Source organism: Falco biarmicus, chromosome Z (genome assembly GCF_023638135.1).
Source record: "Falco biarmicus isolate bFalBia1 chromosome Z, bFalBia1.pri, whole genome shotgun sequence".
Classification (NCBI taxonomy): domain Eukaryota; kingdom Metazoa; phylum Chordata; class Aves; order Falconiformes; family Falconidae; genus Falco; species Falco biarmicus.
The window spans coordinates 7,884,507-7,902,622 of record NC_079311.1 but is presented as its reverse complement, the minus strand read 5'-3'; the positions used below and the strand labels follow the sequence as shown (position 1 = coordinate 7,902,622).

Here is an 18,116-nt window from a genome sequence, read left to right as displayed (position 1 = left end):
ATAATTTGTTTATGTTAACTTACTTATATCACCTTTTATTTAGATAAATTTATATCTTGATACTTGCAGTTTGCAGGCAGCCCTGAGAGCTGATCCAAAGGATGCCAACTGCTGGGAGTCTCTAGGGGAGGCTTACTTGAGCAGAGGTAGCTATGCAACAGCTCTGAAATCCTTCAGGAAGGCAAGTGAGCTGAACCCAGCGCTTGTGTACAGTGTTTACAAAGCTGCAGCCGTTGAACAGATTCTAGGCAAATACGAGAATGCTATAGCTACCTATCAGCAGATCTTAAAGAAGACAGAAGACTATGTGCCTGCACTGAAAGGTAATTTTAATTTCTCCCTCTGCACGTTGTAGTGCTTCAGTCTTGTGGAGCAGATCTTGGTGTATTGTGATTTTCCTGCATGGAAGGATAGGGTTGGATTTCAGGTGTGTAGAGCACTGTGATCCCCTGCATGAAAGTTAGTATGTAGTAGCCTGTGAATATCTGGCAAGCTCTTAAATCATCATGCATGGAAGTGATTATTTCTCTTTTAAGTAGGTATGAAAAGTAGTTACTCCTGTGTAGCTACCAAGCCAAATGGGTAGAAGAATCAAAGACAGATAGAGGAAGCAAGCTAACAGTGCCACAGTTTCACCTAAGCAGCCAAACACTGGCTCAGCAGGCAATGGAGCCAGGCTACCATTTCAAAGAGATGGGCTGTACTAATTGTCTGCTGCTCCTGATCGTGTATTCTTGCTTTATATATTAGCCCTAGTGATTCAGACCCCTCTGAGCTTTCTCAAGTGATGAAAAATAGCAGGGAAGTACCCCAAGAAGTCTCACAGGTGTTAGAGGTGGCAAGTATACAGCTGGGAGCAGAGAGAAATGGGAGAACTGAGACTCCTTTCTGGTGATAGAACTGCGATTCTCAAGAGGTATAATATTGGGAGCCTGTAACATTCTGGTAGAACCAAACCATTTGGTTCACATTCTCTGTGCCACTTAGTCTTCAGTCATTCTCACCTCATACATCTATCTATCTGAAATAGATGCTGTTTACTGCTTGGTACTGGTATGAATTTAAGTTACGGAGTGTTCTTTTGTTGTGTGTAAAGTCTTTAGATTTTTTCGAGTAAATGTAAGCAATTATTTTAAGTCAGAACTGTTGGGTTATAATTGCAACAGTAAGCGTTTCATCTGAAAGGGCTACAGGGTGGCTGTCCCTCCACCTTCTCGTAATTTTGTCACTTGGAGTTTGCCAGACTGAAGTGACATGGCAAAAGCTCTGTGGTGGAGTTGGAGAGTATTGCACATAGGCAGTTTTAATAGTTGTGGGGCAAGAAGGCAACAGCTGACTGCAGCAGCAGTTTGTAAAGGTGTTGTATAGAAGTGTGCATGTGTATATGGCTTTTTCAGTGTCTGTAGCTGACAATTGACAGCATTGCTTAGAATAATATGCTCAGAGAGGACATACACACATGGTATCAAGGTTTCCCCCCTTGCAGTTGCCTCTATACTTAATCTTTTCTTAAAGTCTCCTAAACCTTCTGTCATAATCTCTGACATCCTAATCTCCGTTTTGTTAGCTCCAGATCCTACTTTGAGGCTGAAAACAGTCTTCACCTTCTTAGTGACCTTAATGTTTAGTCTCATATGGTGTCTTTTGTGGACCTGAAAGTCTGAAAAAATAATTTTGAAAATAAAGAACTCTGAAAGATTAATCAGTGTTCTTTTGGTGCTGTTCTGGTTAGTTTAGACGGTTTCTGCATGGAGTTGCTGGAATCATAGTCTCCTGGTAGGTGAGAGAATAACTATAGTGATGTGACTTGAATACATCTTTTTGATTTTTTTTGTTGTTTGTGTGTTACTAAATGTTACGATTTTTTTCTGCCTCTGCTCCAGCATATCTTTTAATACATAATTTTGGGGAATAAAATCAATGTTGTTTTTAGATTACAGAGCTTCTTGACATCTGAGAAGCTCGTGATCTTGGGACTTCTATGTGTTCAAGGCAAATAGCTGGTGGGGGCAAGATAAAGATGCTTGCAAAACATGACTACTGTGATTAGTAGTTTGGAATAGGTACAGGGTAAGATAGCATGAGGAAGGTAGCTTCACAACTGTGAAAGTAGTACTGAGAATTAATAGTACTCATGGCCAGTGACTTAACGCCAGACAGAATCACTACTATTCCAGCAAAGAGTATAAAACAAGCAGTTATTTTATTGGTTCCAAAATGCTGGAAATCATGATGTTAGATTCAGTTCATTTTTAACAGTTAGATTTATTTGTGTATGTGTTGAGTTGACCTTGGCTGGATGCCAGATGCCCACCAAGCCACTCTAGCACTCCCCTCCTCAGCAGAATTGGGGTGAGGGAGAAAATAAGATGGAATAAACTCATGGGTCAAGATAGAGGAAGTTTAGTAAGGCAAAAGTAAAGGCCATGTGCAGAAGCAAAGGAAAATAAAAGATGTATTCCCTGCTTCCCATCGGCAGGCGATGTCCAGACACTTCCCAGGAAGTAGGGTTGCAGTACCCTTAGCAGTTGTTCCAGTAGGTGAACATCATAATAATTAATGTCACTGCTGGCCCCGCTGCCTCCTTTCTCTTAGCGTTTATTGCTGAGCAAATGTCACATGTACAGAATATCCCTTTGGTCAGCTTCAGTCAGCTGTCCTGGCTGTGTCCCCACCCAAGATCGTGCCAGCTCCCAACCTACTGGTGAGAGAGGATGTTGGAGGGACATCTTTCATGCTGTGTGAGCACTGCTTGGCAGATGCCAAAACACTGTTGTGTTCCCACACCTTTCTAGCTACCACTACAAAGCACAGCACTAGGAGAGCTGCTGCAGGGAGAAGTAACTCCCTCTAAGACAGACGCACTACACTGTATGAAGTAAAACCTTACATAAATAGGATTAATGTTGGTTTCAAGTCTTCTTCAAAGAAGGGTTCCCTTTTTGCCTACCTTGACGTTCTTCTTTTGGTGTTATGGCAATGATTTTTGACTCATGTGAACTGGAAGGTGGTATATTTGTCAAAAACTCAACAATGCAGAGCAGATTTCTCATGAGGGCTTTACTTAATACTTGAGGAGAAACCCAAAGCTTAAATACTATGTTTTTTATAATTAATTATGTTTAATTTAATATACAAATTATTCTAGAGTTGAAGCTTGATAGAATAGGTTAAAAGCAAAGTCTCTGTTGTGAGCACTGTGGGTCTTTTTGATTTTGGCATAACCTGTGCAGCGTATAAATCTTTGTATCATGCAGAATACTGAGCAGGCTTCTGCCCTACCACCACACCTCCTTTATCAAGCATTTCATAACAGCATCTCTTTTCATATAGAATATTTTCTCTTATTCTCAGGACTTGGTGAGTGCTATCTCATGCTGGCAAGATCAGCCCTTGATGACTATCTTGACAGGAAGGCTGTGGATTACATAGACCAGGCTCTTGAATTTTTTACAAGGTTAGTACCAAATATTCAGTTACTTCATTTCTACTGGAATTGTGGGTTGACAGGTGGAAGTATAAGAGTTAAGTGTTTGAGGATTTTCAGTTAAACCAAATCAAATGGACCAGGCTTCTAATGTAGAAGTAATGAAATTACTTACTTCTAATCTAGAAGTAATTTCAAACTTATTGAAAATGGTTTGGATAATGAGCGGTAGTTACAGAGCTCCGCAGTTTCTGTTTGAAGATGCAAAGGCATTTCCTTTTAACCAAGTGTGAAATGACACACAATTCCCTCCAGTAGTACTGTATATATGGGGCTGGGAGGAGGGCGTTTCTATCAAAAATGGTGGATCCCTCTCTCAGTCTCTTTTTTTTTTGCATCTCATAGAGAATGCTTTAGTGTCCTAAATTAAACCTTGGGATAGCTGCTGTTATAGGCTAAGGTCCATCGGGTTTCTGCAAATGAGTCATGTCTTGTTAATATAACATGTTAATGCTCTGAAATGCAAGAGTGGGTGTCATCAGCTGACATGTTGATAATAGCAGATTTTCAGAACTGGCTCTTAGTCCCAACAAAGTTAAGATACATTGATCTTTTGTAGTTTCTCTTTTGTTGGTTATTTTTGACCTTTTAGACCTATATCTTGAACAGGAGGAAAACAACAAAAAAACCCACAAAAATCCACAGCTTGTTGATTCAAAGTGGTGAACTTTCTTTTAGGGCAAGATACTGAAGTGTCTGAATGGGTGTTGTGCATGTTTTCTATGCCATTAATTACAGAGCAGCAAAGTACCGTCCTGATGTATCTTGCCTTTGGAAACTGCTGGGAGATACCTGTACTAGCGTGCATGTTATTTCACCAACCAAAGTGAACATTCAAGTTCCAGGATACCTTCTGGGTCAAAATGCAGGCAAACAGATTCTGAAGAAAATTAAGCTGCTCAGATTGGGAGGAAGGTAATATTTTTTTTTTTATCAAGAGCTTGTGTGCAGCTCAAGATTATAGAGTCTCAAGTATTCTAGACTATTTCATTTCCAGAAAATGAAAGACAAGCTGGTCTGTCAACACCTGCCTATCAAGCAAAGATTAGCAAGGTGGTAAATAGATTCATGCTTCTTCCAAATTGCACTACTCCTTTTGGGGTATGTTTCCTGGATTGCCACAGTGGCTGTGAACACTCTTCTAGCACCTGCTCTTTGTTTCTGTCTGCAGAGCATGGCTACATCCTGCCTGTCGTTCAACAAATTGTGCCTCTTTGAATGAAGTCGTTGCAATAGTTTCTAATTCTTTCGGGACTACTAAAATACTTTAAGCTTTCTGTCTGCACTACTTCCTTACGAAAATGTTACCAATTCTTGCCCTAGGTATGGGGTCTAGAGTATGTTGGAAGAGGAAATTCCTTGTTTCTGGCCCTGGAAGCTCATGATGGGGGAATACATTTGTAGTATTTCTGTAGCTTCTTCTGTGACTGCCTCTGTGCCGTTGGATGTGGAAGGCAGGAAATGCAGCTGCTTAGTAAATCTCAACCACGATAGGTGAAGTCAAATACTTCCTAGGGGAGGTCTGATTAACTGTAAAAATGACTGATACTTGTTCTGAGTAAAAACGTGTGTATTGCAACAGACAGAGCTTTGATTTAATGCATAATCTGCGGCTTCACAAGTGATGGGCACTGTGGACTGCCTTTAGACCAGGATAGATTCTGTCAATATAACTGTCTGAATGAAAATGCGTTAATTGCTTTAATTTGCCTTCTTCTCTTGTCTGTTTTTTTTTTGTAGTTGTGCATGTTTGCTTGGTTTAGGTTTTTAAGCCCTCTTTTGAATGTTTTTTCAGCGTTGTGCTCTTCACGCAGAGAGGCCTGGGATAACGCTTCTGTGATTCATGTTTCTGTAGGTGTTACGGCAGAGCTTTAAAATTGATGCCTTTGCCTAGCATATGGTGTGATCTTGGAATAAATTTTTATCGACAAGCAGAGCACCTCACAGCAGTGGGCACTGATATGAATGAGATCAGTGAACTGCTAGAGAAGTCTTTACAGGTATTGGTGGTTTTTCCTGTTACATTCTTTAAAATTTAAATTGGTATTAGGGCTTGTATGTATATGCTCTGTCCTCAATATCTAAGTAAGTAAATGCATAAAGTCCTAATTTTTGTTCTTCTAGTGATTATAATTCACATTTGATTTTCTTCCAGTGTCTCAAAAAAGCTGTGAGGCTTGACAGCAAAAATCATCTTTATTGGAATGCACTTGGTGTCGTTGCTTCCTGTAGCGGTAAGTCTTCAGCAAAACCCCTAGTTCTGTAATACGCTAAATTAGAAGGCAACTTGAGTAATGGTGTTTATGAAATTCAGTTAGCTTTAGCTCTTTTTTCTTTCCCCCCTCAGCTATTGGGAATTATGCTCTTGCTCAACATTCGTTCATCAAATCTGTTCAAGCTGAGCAAATTGTAAGTGCTGTAGGCAGCTGCCATCTGTTTCAAGTGGGCATTTAAAACTGCCCCGATGCAGTGTTATTTTGGAGTATAGTAATGATACATTCATTTTAACTTTATTTGTTCTGTCTAGAATGTTGTTGCCTGGACCAATCTGGGGGTATTGTATCTGGCAACTGGAAACATTGAGGTAACTCTCTTTCCCATCCTCAGATACAGTTTTCCATTTGTTGTTTTCAAGTGAGTATACAGGGGTGGAAGTGTGGGCACCCAGTGAAGATTGTCCCTCTTAGATTCAAGAAATTTGCTTCCTTTGAAAGAAATTAAATTGGCACCTGTACCTTGCCTGAGGCATGCAAATAAGTTAAATACTTGTTCTAGAGGGAATAAGTATATGTGAAGTTCTGCTGAATCAGCAAGGTTGCTTTCCAGGCAACTAGATGGAATGAAAATTGGAAAGACTGAGAAGTGGTTAGTCAAACCAGTGCACAGCAGGTTTGACCAAGAACTTTTTATTTGGAGGTTCATAAACTGAACTTCTGGTTTTTGAGTTTCCCATAGATAGCTACTTCCTGCTTATCAGCAGATTTATGATTTGCTGTAATTTTGTGTAACCTTCAGAATGTCTGGAGAAAAATTAGAGTACATCTTAAGTGTACTTAAGTCCAGAGTATTCATGCAGCTAAAACTGCATCGTGTCCTATTTGCTGGTCAGAATTACAGAAATTTTGTTTAATTTGAAATGTGATGGTCAGAATTACTTTTAATCAAAAATAACTTGGTACTACAGACTGCTTGCTGCTTAGACTTTGTTCACATTGTGCCACACTGAGGGAGGAAATCTAAACATAATGCAGTTCATTAGGGGAAGATGACTTGTGGGTGGTAATCAGTTTTCTTATTTTGAAAAGGTCTTTGTTTAACTGTTTACATGAAGGAAAAGCAGATTTCCAAAACTGGATCCTCCAAGACTCTTGATTTTAAAATAGTGATTGTTCCAAGCATTAATCTAGCTGCTGAACTCTTTTATTATTATGAGAAGGAAGTATATTTGGAAGGGAGGGAAACTTCAATCTTGTAAAGATTGGGGGGTGTGTGTGTGTTTGTTTGTTTTAGGGTTTTTTTGTAAATAAGACTAAACTGATTTATTTCTCTGGACAATGCATTGTTCTATGTGGTACAGTAATTTTTTTTTTAGTAGTGACCTAATTTTCTCCATGAAATATCTTCCAATACTACTGCATGTCAATACTGGTGTATACTCAAAAGTGCTTTGTTACCATGCGAGACAGTTCAATAGCACTGTTATCTTTGGTTCTGCAGCAAGCTCATGAAGCCTTCAAGATAGCCCAGTCTCTGGAGCCTTCTTATTTACTGTGTTGGATTGGGCAGGTAAGATGTCAAAAAAATGATAAAACTGGGCACCAAAAGCAGTTGTTGGTCGAAGAGAGGACTTGGGCTCCATCCTGATAATTGGCACTTAATCATGTTCCTGAAAATTAAATGTTTTAAGTAAAGGGAGCTTCTGCTTCCCTTCAGGGCGGATAGGACCCTTTGTTTCCATAGTGGTAATACTATGAAAGCTACATTCATGAGATATCTCTATATAATGTTTTTCTGGTTGATATTGTGAGTTCTCTAAGAAACTAGCTATTAAAAAACCAGTCATTGTTTGTGCTCTGAAGCTTTTATTGAGCATTGTCAACAAAGCACAGTCTTCAGAGGTGCTAGTTATTTCAGCTTCAGCTGTACCACTAGCTCGTAACATGGCACTGCATAACTGTCTTCTCAGACCCTGCTCTAATACCACTGTTGGAAAGAGCAAGTCTCTAATGTACCTGGGCCAAAAACAGTTCTTACTTCCCGGGAAGTCCCTTCCTGACCCTACCAGAAGGTTGGATATGCTCCCACTGGTATCTAGGCCATCCGTGAACAGTAGAAATCTTGTGACTCATGCTTATAAGGATCACTTCAAAATCCAATGCTGTGTACTTGCTAATGATGTCTAATTGAAACTGGATTCTAGGGAAGAGCTAGCACCATAATGTTTTGAAATTAAGCTCCTGACAAATGTTATTGTACATCGTGCTAGCACACACACAGTTTTTGTCCTGAAGAATGCAAAGTAGCAGCAGAAGACTTCTTAAGTTTCAGCTATTGATACACTGATAATTGCTTGTGCTCCCTTTAATTGTGTTCATTTTATTGCTAAAACCAATGTTTCCTGGACAGTGTGAGGGAAAGAAAGCTTCATATTAAATGCTTAAGATGTCCCTGACGTTAATGTGTGCTGAGATTTTTGTCAGTATCATAATTTTTAAAGTACTTGACCACAGCAACTTTTGCTTCTTTGTAGGCTCTTATTGCAGAGTCAGTAGGCAGCTATGATACTATGGATCTCTTCAGGCACACAACTGAACTCAGTATGCATGTAAGTAACAGTTGTATTGTCCAGAAGTTTCTGCATATCTAATCTCTCTACTTAGGTGGTTTATTTTTAAAAAAACAGGCAAGTCTTGAGTGGTGAAACAGTTATGGTCATGTTCCAGATGATATTGTCTGACTTCTTTGGTGGTATTCCTGGCTTATGCTGGCACTGAATAGCAGGTAGTTATTTTATTCAGTGCTGTAGTCCAAATGGTCCAAGAAATCAGCTCCGTAAGTCATGAAAAACATTCTTGGTGCTCCACAGAATTGGACAGAGATCAAAGGCACAACTATTCCAGGAGCGAACAAGGATATTGCCAGTACCCTGAGTAATAAGAAAGCATGGGACTTTACATTCTCTTATAGCTTTTTTTGTCTGTCATCCCTCCAGTGATTCAGCAGATGATATGTTAATGTGAGAATTCTCTTTGCCCAAAGGAGAATTGAAAACTGTGTGTGGAGGAATTCAGTTTGGTGTTTTGTTCTGCTAACACCAATGCAGATTTTTAGCCAAGACTCTGCCTTAAAACACAGAATTATTATAATCTTTAATTATTTTGCTGTTGCTTGAACATGTTACGTGACTCCTATTTTGGGGCTTTTTTTGTTTTTTTTCTTGAGACTGAGGGAGCAAAAGGCTATGCCCACTGGGTATGTTCAACACTGCAGGATAAAAGCAACAGAAACACTGAACTCTATACATACAACATTGTTGAAATGAATGCTATTCCAGCAGCCCAGGTGGTCTTGAGCAAATATACAGGTAGGTAGTTTAAATACTTCAATAACCTGTTAAGCCTAACTGATACACCTGTACTAGTTCTGTCAATGAGTGATCTGGCAGGGTTGGGGAGAGGCTTTTGAGCTGTAAAGGAAGTAACCAAAACAGGGTAAGTGGGGCACTGATTTTTATTATCGCACAAAGATGAAATTGCTGTGAGTTCTGTCTACCTACTCATTCCAGCAGATTATTTTTTTTTTCAAAAAATCTGATCAAAATAGGGGCCAGAGCCTTGTTATTCTTGTTATCACATTCACTATCAGACTTCTTTTGGGTGTGTCTGTATGCATAGGCACAGATAGATGCTAGCTTCTCTTCCCTTGTGCCATCATGTCTGGCAGAAGCCTTCTCCTTGATGCTGTGTAACTCTTGTCACCTCAAGCATGTGATTATCTCAACCTTCAACAGAAAACAGATCGTGTTCTTGGGCATGGTTCCAAGCCAACGTGGCTTCCCTGTTGGACTACCTTGTGTATGTCTAACCTGGAAGGTAGATTGAGCAAATGCAGATTCTCTTTAATCTGCATATGTTACTGTAAATACATCTTTTAGTAACCTCTTTCTGTTTTTTGAGAGCTACAAAATAAAAGTGCAAGCACTTAAAACGAGACAAATGTGAGACTTCCTTTGTGTAATCCCTGTTCTTATACAGACTGCAGGAGGGACCTACATGATCCTTCCTAGTCTGGGAAAAAAGGTTAGAAGTCTGAGATGAGATGACAGCTGACAAATCTATGCCGTAGCTATTAATAAGCATTTCAAGGTTGTAGTGTTCAAAAGAAACTAGAAGATTCTGATGGTATTTTACTGGAGTCAATATAAGTTGAATAGTTTCCTATTTCATTACAAAAACCTCAAACCACTGCATGCTGAAAAACTTAAAATATGCTAAAGACTTAAATTTAATTTAGTTGTAAACGTTTTTGAGCTAACCTGATGTCATATTGTGAGTCTTCATATCTCTTCTGTATTTGCCTGCAGCCTGTCAAAATTATTCCAGTGAGCAACTAACAGAAGCACTTGGCAAAGTGTTTTGTATATATACATACACTGTAGCATCAATGTAGCAATGTTTTTGTAATGCTTTTTCACAGCTCTTTCTGATCATGTTCTCCTATATTGTCAATTCTGATTTTCTAGAAAGAAATCCAGACGATGCATCAGCTTTCATAATGCTTGGTTATTTGAACGAGTATCTGCATCTAAAAAGGCAGGCAGCAGATGCTTATGAGAGGTAAACTGTACACCCTTGGAAAGTTTACTGATAGGAGCTCTTTGACATCTTTTTCCATACACCAGCTGAAAAACTTAAGGGTTTTTCTTTTCCTTTAGTAAACCTTACTTTTCAATTCAATAGTACATTTCAACTAAGCATACTGTAAGGGGAGGTGTGGGGATGTTCTTACATCAAACTTGGAAATGCAGAACACAGAACTGGAGGTACAAAGGCGTTCCAAGGCTTTGGTGTCTTACTAGGACATATAGCTAATGCACTCTATGGGATTTAAGTGATGTTTTGAGGGTTGGTAACTTGGTTTTACTTTTGATCTCTACTCCATTCTAATTAATGGAGGTGGTTGGTCTTTGTTTTTTTAACCTCCCTTCACATGGTAAAGGGAGGCGGAGAAGGAAATCATGTCTGGTGAACATGTTTGCTGATGCATTAAAATGTTAAAATAGCCTCTGTTTGTGCTTAATTACGTAGGAAAGCTTCTGCATAAAACATTTGTCCATTCTGCTTTGAGAACTATTGTCAAAGTATGCGTGTTACAGTCAGATGGTAATTATCTTAATTGTGGTTATTTTCAGGGCAGCTTCATTGCTGAAAAACTCTGAAGATACTGAGAAATACAATACAGCAATGCAAAACTATGGCAGATCATTGTGGTAAGTGTTTGTTGACATACCTTCCCAGCCCCTAACTTCAGCTTTGGATGTAGTGAATGCAGTGGTGCAAAACACAGATGAAGCTAAATGGTGAAAGGTGGTTGCTAAAAATAATCTATTAAATGTCATTCTTAACTGTAGACAATTTTGACTGAATTTTGTATGTGCTCCAGAAATGGTTACTGTATTAAAAAAAAAACAAAACCAAGGAATTGTGGTATGTTCACAGTGTCACATATGTAGATATATCTTCACATATAAGTGATTCCCTTACCCTTAGCTTGATGTACTTACCTGCCTTAACATAATCTACACAATGTAACTTTTTATGGTCTCCAGAATGAATTGGTTCTTCTACAGTCTCCACACTTGAGATATGTAGTAGGATTAGTCCAGATAAAATAGCTGCTTCGGGTTTATTAGAAACCCCTTCTACCTGCCCTTTGAATATCTATTGACTTGTACAACCTGAAGCATGGGGGTTGGGGTGTTGTATACATGTATGTAATCTTTCTTCTGATAATCCTGTCTTCTGCAGTCCTACTCACAATTCCATGTTTCCTTCACTTCTGGTTCTGAGGGAACGCAGGTGTCATGGTTTAACCCCAGCCAGCAACTAAGCATCACACAGCAGCTCGCTCACTCTCCCCCATTGGGATAGGGGAGAGAACTGGAAGAGTAAAAGTGAGAAAATGATATAAAGACAAACTAAGTAAAGCAAAAGCCATGCACAGAAGCAAAGCAAACCAAGGAATTAACTCACCGCTTCCCATGGGCAGGCAGCTGCTCAGCCGTCCCCAGGAAAGCAGGGCTGCATCGCGCCCAACGGTGACTTGGGAAGGCAAATGCCATCACTCCAAACCTCCCCCTTTCATTCTTCCCCCACCTTTATCTGCTGAGCATGACACCTTATGGTATGGAATATCCCTTTGGTCAGTTGGGGTCAGCTGTCCCAGCTGTGTCCCCTTACAGCTTCTTGTGCCCCCCCCAGCCTACTCGCTGGTGGGGTGAGGTGAGGAGCAGGAAAGGCCTTAGTGCTCTGTAAGCCCTGCTCAGCAATAACTGAAACATCCCTCAATTACTGACACTGTTTCCAGCACAAATCCAAAATACAGCCCATGCTAGCTGCTGTGAAGAAAACCAGCTCCACCCCAGCCTAAACCAGCACAGCAGGACACAAGTCTGAACGGATGAAGACTTTCAAGCTTCTCTTTGATAGGAGATAGCTCAAGCTCTGCTAGTTAGATATTGGTCAGCTCTCTAGGGAAACTTCATATATTGTTAAGTTTCTGTATGTGACACTGGAATTTCTAGGCTGTGATGATGTGATAATTCATTATTTAACTGCAAGGAGGATTTTAGAAATAACTCTTCAGTATTCTGTAGTCTCATATCCAGGCTTTATGTGTGGTGATTCCTATATGCAATTTCTACAAGAACAAAGCTCCAGTAACTAATAACTACTTCTCATAAACACAGTTCTGTATAATTTCTGCCATAGTGGTCTTAGAACAAGAATGCTGTATTTCTGTCTGTATATCCAATTGCCAGTGTGTGTGCATACTTTGATTTGCTTTTTTCATGTTTCTTTGCCGTTTTGCCCACTCCACTGTGCTGATCATTAAGTGACATTCTTACAGCTTTCATGCAGTAGGGAGAACTTTTTCATATCAATTATTCTTCATGCAACAGGTAGTTGGAGAAAGTAACTGCTGTAACTAACAGAAGGAGGGTGGAGACCTAATCTTGTTCTTTTCCAGGTGTCTGCTTACAATTGCTAAGGAAAAGAAGATACTGCTCTGTAGGGACAGGTCCTCTGAATTGTAGCAGCTATTGCTACATCCTTCATACCTGTGACTGTTGTTTTTACAGTGCCCTGGGTCAGTGTGAGAAGGCCATTGAGGTTTACATGTCAACACCCCTAACTGACTTTGATAGCATCGTAGGGATAGCATTAGCCTACTTCAAGAAAGGACTCTTAGAAGAAAGTATCAAAGGTAAGCATCTGCCTAATTAACACATTATGGGGCACCTCTTGAGATTAATCTTGACAAAATTTGTCTGACCAGCCTAGCTGTAGTTAAGTTTATTTCACTGTTTCGGTCCGAATGCATAAGTACAAATTCCACAACTATTTTGATCAGGCTGTTTAGCAGGGTGCTGAACTATTCAAATGTACAAAAGGAAGCTACATTTCATCAAGTGTTTAATTCTTGTCCATTAAGCTGTTAGGCTCTTAGCTTCCCTTGTTCTCAAATTGAGTGGCTTTTCTGGAAAAATCAGTTCTGGGTAGGACATTAATGTGTTGTTCAAAGCCCTTTAGCTTTAGTGATAAATATAAGTGCTGTATTGTTGTGTTCTGCACTGCTAAGATGTGAGACTCCACAAAAGGCTATACTGAATTGTCAGTGTGGAAGCGTAAGCACTCGCAAACAAACAGCCAGCTTAGCATTTTAAATAACCCTTAGTTTTTAATTGGAGTGATGTGTGCCCATCTAAAGCACTATTTCATAAATAAACTGTCATAGGGGAGTATTTATACATGTGTGTTCTTTCAGGCTTTTTCTGGATATTACAATACTGCTTTTCAGTTTTGGTTCCACTTGCTACATACTGAACAACTCCCGGGCCCTAAACAGCCCTGTAAATTTGATGTTTCCTAGCCCACAATTACTTCCAAAGTCTTAGTCAACTTTTTTGTCTTCTGCCTATGGTTTGAGGTGTGAAAATACAGTGAACCTGAAACCAAAGCCCCCCCCCCCCCCCCCCGGCATGTGTTCTAATATCATGCCTTTGTAGAGGCTTTATAAACATTTTTTTCTCCTATTTCAATTTTGACTATTAAATTTTTACCAGCCTATGAAAAAGCCTTGTCTGTTGCTGAGTCTGAACAAAGTAAAGCACATATCCTGACTGCCTTGGCAATAATAGAGTATAAACAGAACAAAGTGGATGCTGCAAAGACACTGCTGTTTAAATGGTGAGTGGAGGGAATAATAATCAGTATATGATATTTCATTGTAATGCTGAATCCTGAAATTTACTTCTTTGAGTATGTCAAGTGGATATTTTCTTTTTGTGTTGCAGAACAAAAGTGGGAGTGAATGCCGTGTTTTTCTGAGCTTCTTTATGTGATAGATCTGTTTTGGTTTGTGGCCTGTCTGATCTTGCATATTTATAAAGCAGTATGGAATGGAAGGGTTAGTGGGCTGTTTAGATGTCTAATATCCTTGAATGGCATTTTTAATAGGTTTATCTTCTAAGATACCTGTCGTTGTCCAAAGCGCTAGGCAATATTTTTGCTCTTTAGCTGTAAGAAATCTAGATGACTAATGAAAACAACTTCAGTTTAAATAGTCAGAAATGTCCAGAACAGTTGCGTTCCAAGCGCCATGGACAAAGACAGTCTTATAGCTTCCCCATGAAAAGAAATAGATCTGTATCAGTTGTTCTCTTAAGTCGTGAAAGTTGTTTGATTTTATTGTTTTTAAGAGCTGTGGAGGCTAAAAGCCCATGCATTGTTGTTAGTCTCCTGGTAGCTATGGATTAAGAGCTAACATTTCAGCCTCTCAGGGTCAACTCTCTGTCGGTAGAGAACTCCCGTAATGGCTATGCGGTCTCCATTTTGCCAGCAGACTCCTGAAGTTACTGAATTAGTGAAGGTCCATGTCATAGTACACTAAATCCTGAGTAACTGATCATTAGCTAGCTAGGAACTTGGTATTACCTGCATCCCATTAATCACTGCCGACTTCTATTTTTGTCATAAACATCAACAATGAGGATTTTCTAGATTACAGTTGTGTTTAAAGGGAAAAAAAAAAGTAAATCGTTTAGGGAAGTAACACGGCAGTGTATACGGCTAGATCTGAATGGGAAGCACAGTGCTTCAAAGGTATATGGTGGATTTCAGTAATAAGAACAAAAATGGTGTATTCTAGTCCAATAGACAGATGTCTTTATTGAATGGAATTGATGCTAGATGACATGAAGAGCCCGGTAGGACTTTGAATAAGAAGCTGCCTTTCTTCTTTTCTCACAGCCAGCTTGGCACAGAGATTTTAAGCAGGTGTCTTTATAGCTAATATGATAGAATCCCGCTTCTCACTTGTTGAAGGGCATCCCTTTTGCACCAGATAACATACATGGTGCTGTCGATTCAAGTTTATCAGCTTTAACAGCTCTTAGAAGTTTTTCTTGCTATGGACTGAAAACAAAACATAGATGGGAAGTTTACATTCTTGTCTTTTTGAAGGCAAAAGTAGTCATCAGAAGCTTGATGAGGAGCCTGATAAGTGAAAGTAAGTAGCACTTCGTTATGTAGTTACATGTAGGACATTACAGTGAAGTAACTCCAAATTGGTGTTGCTATGCTCTGTTTCGATACTTGCCTCTGTTCAGTACTGCAGTTTATTGAGTTGTCCTTGTTGTAAGAACCCCTTCAGCTAGTACATCAGTTAAGGTCATTGATTTTGGTTGGTTATACTGAGCTTACTGTTTTCACCAGAATAATTTGCTGGGGGAAAAAAAGTAACTCTATCTAGTATGTCTCAAATAAAGCTTGGAATACTATTGATATGAGGTTAAACTGCCTCTCATAGTGAAATGAATGGAACAGTGCAGCAGATAGTGATACTAAAACTAATAGATGGTGGAAAGCATGCTCAAACGACCTTACGTTGGAACCAGTCTTCATGACAATAAGGCATAAACATCCCTGTTCTCAGAAAGAGCAGTTTTATGCAGCAGGCTTATTCCTAGCTTTTTCCTTCCTGGATTTCTGTTGTAAAGCTGTAAATAGGCACACTACAGCTCAGGTTTGATACTAGTTAGAAGTACAGATGTCTTCAAGAAAAGAAAATAGTTGTCAGTGTTACACATAGTCTCTTACCATTCATTTTATGGCTGCTGCTGAAGGGCAATTAATGTGTTGGAGTCTTGCCAAGTAGTTATTCCTTGTAAACCTGAGTGCTGAAACGGCACGTAACCACTGCTGTTTCCTGTATCCTGAGACCTCAAGGGTACTGACCTAGCTTAATCCACTGTCCCACAGTGAGAGACTGTTAATTCTGTGTACCATACATGATGCACAGGGCCGAGAGGACCCAGAAGTAACAAGTACTTCTAATGTTAACAGTATGTAAATTTGTGCTGAAAAATAGTGTTTCCTTCACTCCCTCTGATTCAGCAGCTCATTAAAGGAACCTACTATGGAAAGTCTGAAGGCTTTGTGCACACTGGGACTGGTAAAACAGGATGCTACACTTGCAACTGCAGCCCTAAAAGAATTACTGAAGCATGAAAAAAGGGATGATGGGATTTATGAGACGTGCCTGATTGCATCTGGTGTTTATGCATTGCAAGGTAAAAATGTGGAGGTCCAGAGAGAAGTCTGCAGAGCAATACACCAGTACGTATTTTGTTTTTCTTTAGATTGCCTTGTAAATATATTGCTTTGATTACATTGAATAGTAAGCAAACCTCTGTTCACTTGCAGCATTCTTCTAAAAAAAAAATAAATTGTTTTTCAAATGTGACTTCCTCACTTGAGGTTTTAGCATTAGCTGACAGAAGCTTGCTTTCTGATTTATGGGATCAAATGGCAGAAGCTTCATGGCTAGTTTGGGGTTTTCTGGTTTTGTTTTGGTGGGTTCTTTGGTAGCTGTATCAGTCCACTGTTCTGTGCAAGCATTTTTCATCATATGTAGCAGAACTTTCAACTTGGAAAAATCTCTTGGGCTTTTATTTAACATTTTAACATCCTCTGAAGCTGTTCATTCCATTAGCTAAATAAATGTCTGTGTTTAGGTGTGTTTTGATTAGCCTTAGCATTCTCAAAAGGGGGAACTTCAATCAGTGCCTTTAAGCTAGGCACACCTCACTGTCTCTCCAAGTGCTTTTGGAAACTATTATTTATGCAAATTGTTTTTCTCCAGCTGCAATTAGAATTTTTTGCTCTATTTGTGTCCTCACACTATGAGGACAAGACCTGTAGTCCTAAAGTTTATTTGTTTTCTTTCCATGAATATTGATATGCTTATTGTACATTTTATTTCTTTAGCCAGCAATGTGACTTAAATGTTTTGTTGTTTGTTTAAAATTACTACCCATGTCTATTTTCAACTACGCTGTGATGTTTTCTCAGTAGAAGAAAGATCGATCTGGGATTTATAGCAACTGCCAGCTGAGTAGTGGAAGACCAGGTTCATATCTAAACCAGAAAGCCTAATATCCTTTTTCTTTTCCCAGTAATCCTAATAATCCTGCCCTCTGGTCTCTTCTGTCTGGACTAGTTCCACTGTATGCACCACAAAAGGCAAAAGTAAGTGCGTTGCTGTAATACATGTGGGCTGTTCACATCCTGAGTAGTCAGTAACTAAAAAAAAAATCCCACCCTTCAGTACATGGACATTCACTGGTTAATACAAGAATTTAAGGCTTACGTACGCAAGCACATACAGGGCAATGCACGGGTACGTATTGAAGTTATGTCTCCAGTTATTTGCCTCTTTCATGGGGTAGCACTTCTTTATTTTCTTGAAATAAACAGGAAAAATATGCTAGAATTATTCCAACAAGAAAACGCTGTACCGTGTATAATTTTTTTTTTGTTTAGTTTTATACATGTGTGTGTATATAAAGATCTATTAGGATTTACATACGTTCAATTTGGTTAATCTAGTCCATTTCACTTTTTGCAGTAGCCAGTTATTTCCTTGATGCTTTTATGCTCATTATTAGCTCTTCTCCAAATAAATATGCTTTGTCTTAATTTATGTCAATTTTGTAAACAGAAATAGCACCTGAAAACAAACCCCTTCCTGTGTGGCGTTAAAATTAGAAACACAACGTGTGGATAAGTTCTAATCCTGAATGTCTTTTCCTAATTCTTTAATAAAACATTATACTGTAGGCAAGGAAAAGATCTCATTGTGCAAACACTTTATTTCTGATTAACAAAGATAGAAAGATCTTGGCGTTACATTTTGTTTAGAATCAGTCAGGTAATTCAATTTTTTTAATCTTGCAGGGGGGAGCTGTTGCAGGAAAGGTCGCTTGTGTACTTGATGTAAACTTCGAAAAGGTTTGGCTTTCTTAGATTTCAACTTTGTAATTCCATAAACAAGCCTTAAATTAATT

General features: G+C 39.1%; 1 protein-coding gene across 3 annotated transcripts in view; it reads left to right on the top strand.

The window, feature by feature from the left end:
• The window catches only part of SKIC3 (SKI3 subunit of superkiller complex), a 51,203-nt gene that overhangs the window by 19,545 nt on the left and 13,542 nt on the right, over positions 1-18,116 (top strand). For 2 of the 3 annotated variants that reach the window (XM_056325787.1, XM_056325785.1), the window contains exons 18-34: positions 70-323; positions 3,355-3,457; positions 4,226-4,402; positions 5,343-5,487; positions 5,643-5,721; positions 5,835-5,896; positions 6,015-6,071; positions 7,205-7,273; positions 8,238-8,312; positions 8,930-9,071; positions 10,230-10,323; positions 10,899-10,976; positions 12,849-12,973; positions 13,833-13,956; positions 16,165-16,386; positions 17,226-17,298; positions 18,007-18,060. In XM_056325787.1, coding sequence (XP_056181762.1) covers positions 70-323; positions 3,355-3,457; positions 4,226-4,402; positions 5,343-5,487; positions 5,643-5,721; positions 5,835-5,896; positions 6,015-6,071; positions 7,205-7,273; positions 8,238-8,312; positions 8,930-9,071; positions 10,230-10,323; positions 10,899-10,976; positions 12,849-12,973; positions 13,833-13,956; positions 16,165-16,386; positions 17,226-17,298; positions 18,007-18,060 — 1,933 coding nt within the window. The remainder of the gene's footprint in view (positions 1-69; positions 324-3,354; positions 3,458-4,225; positions 4,403-5,342; positions 5,488-5,642; positions 5,722-5,834; positions 5,897-6,014; positions 6,072-7,204; positions 7,274-8,237; positions 8,313-8,929; positions 9,072-10,229; positions 10,324-10,898; positions 10,977-12,848; positions 12,974-13,832; positions 13,957-16,164; positions 16,387-17,225; positions 17,299-18,006; positions 18,061-18,116) is intronic. The other variant, XM_056325788.1, reaches the window with a different exon arrangement.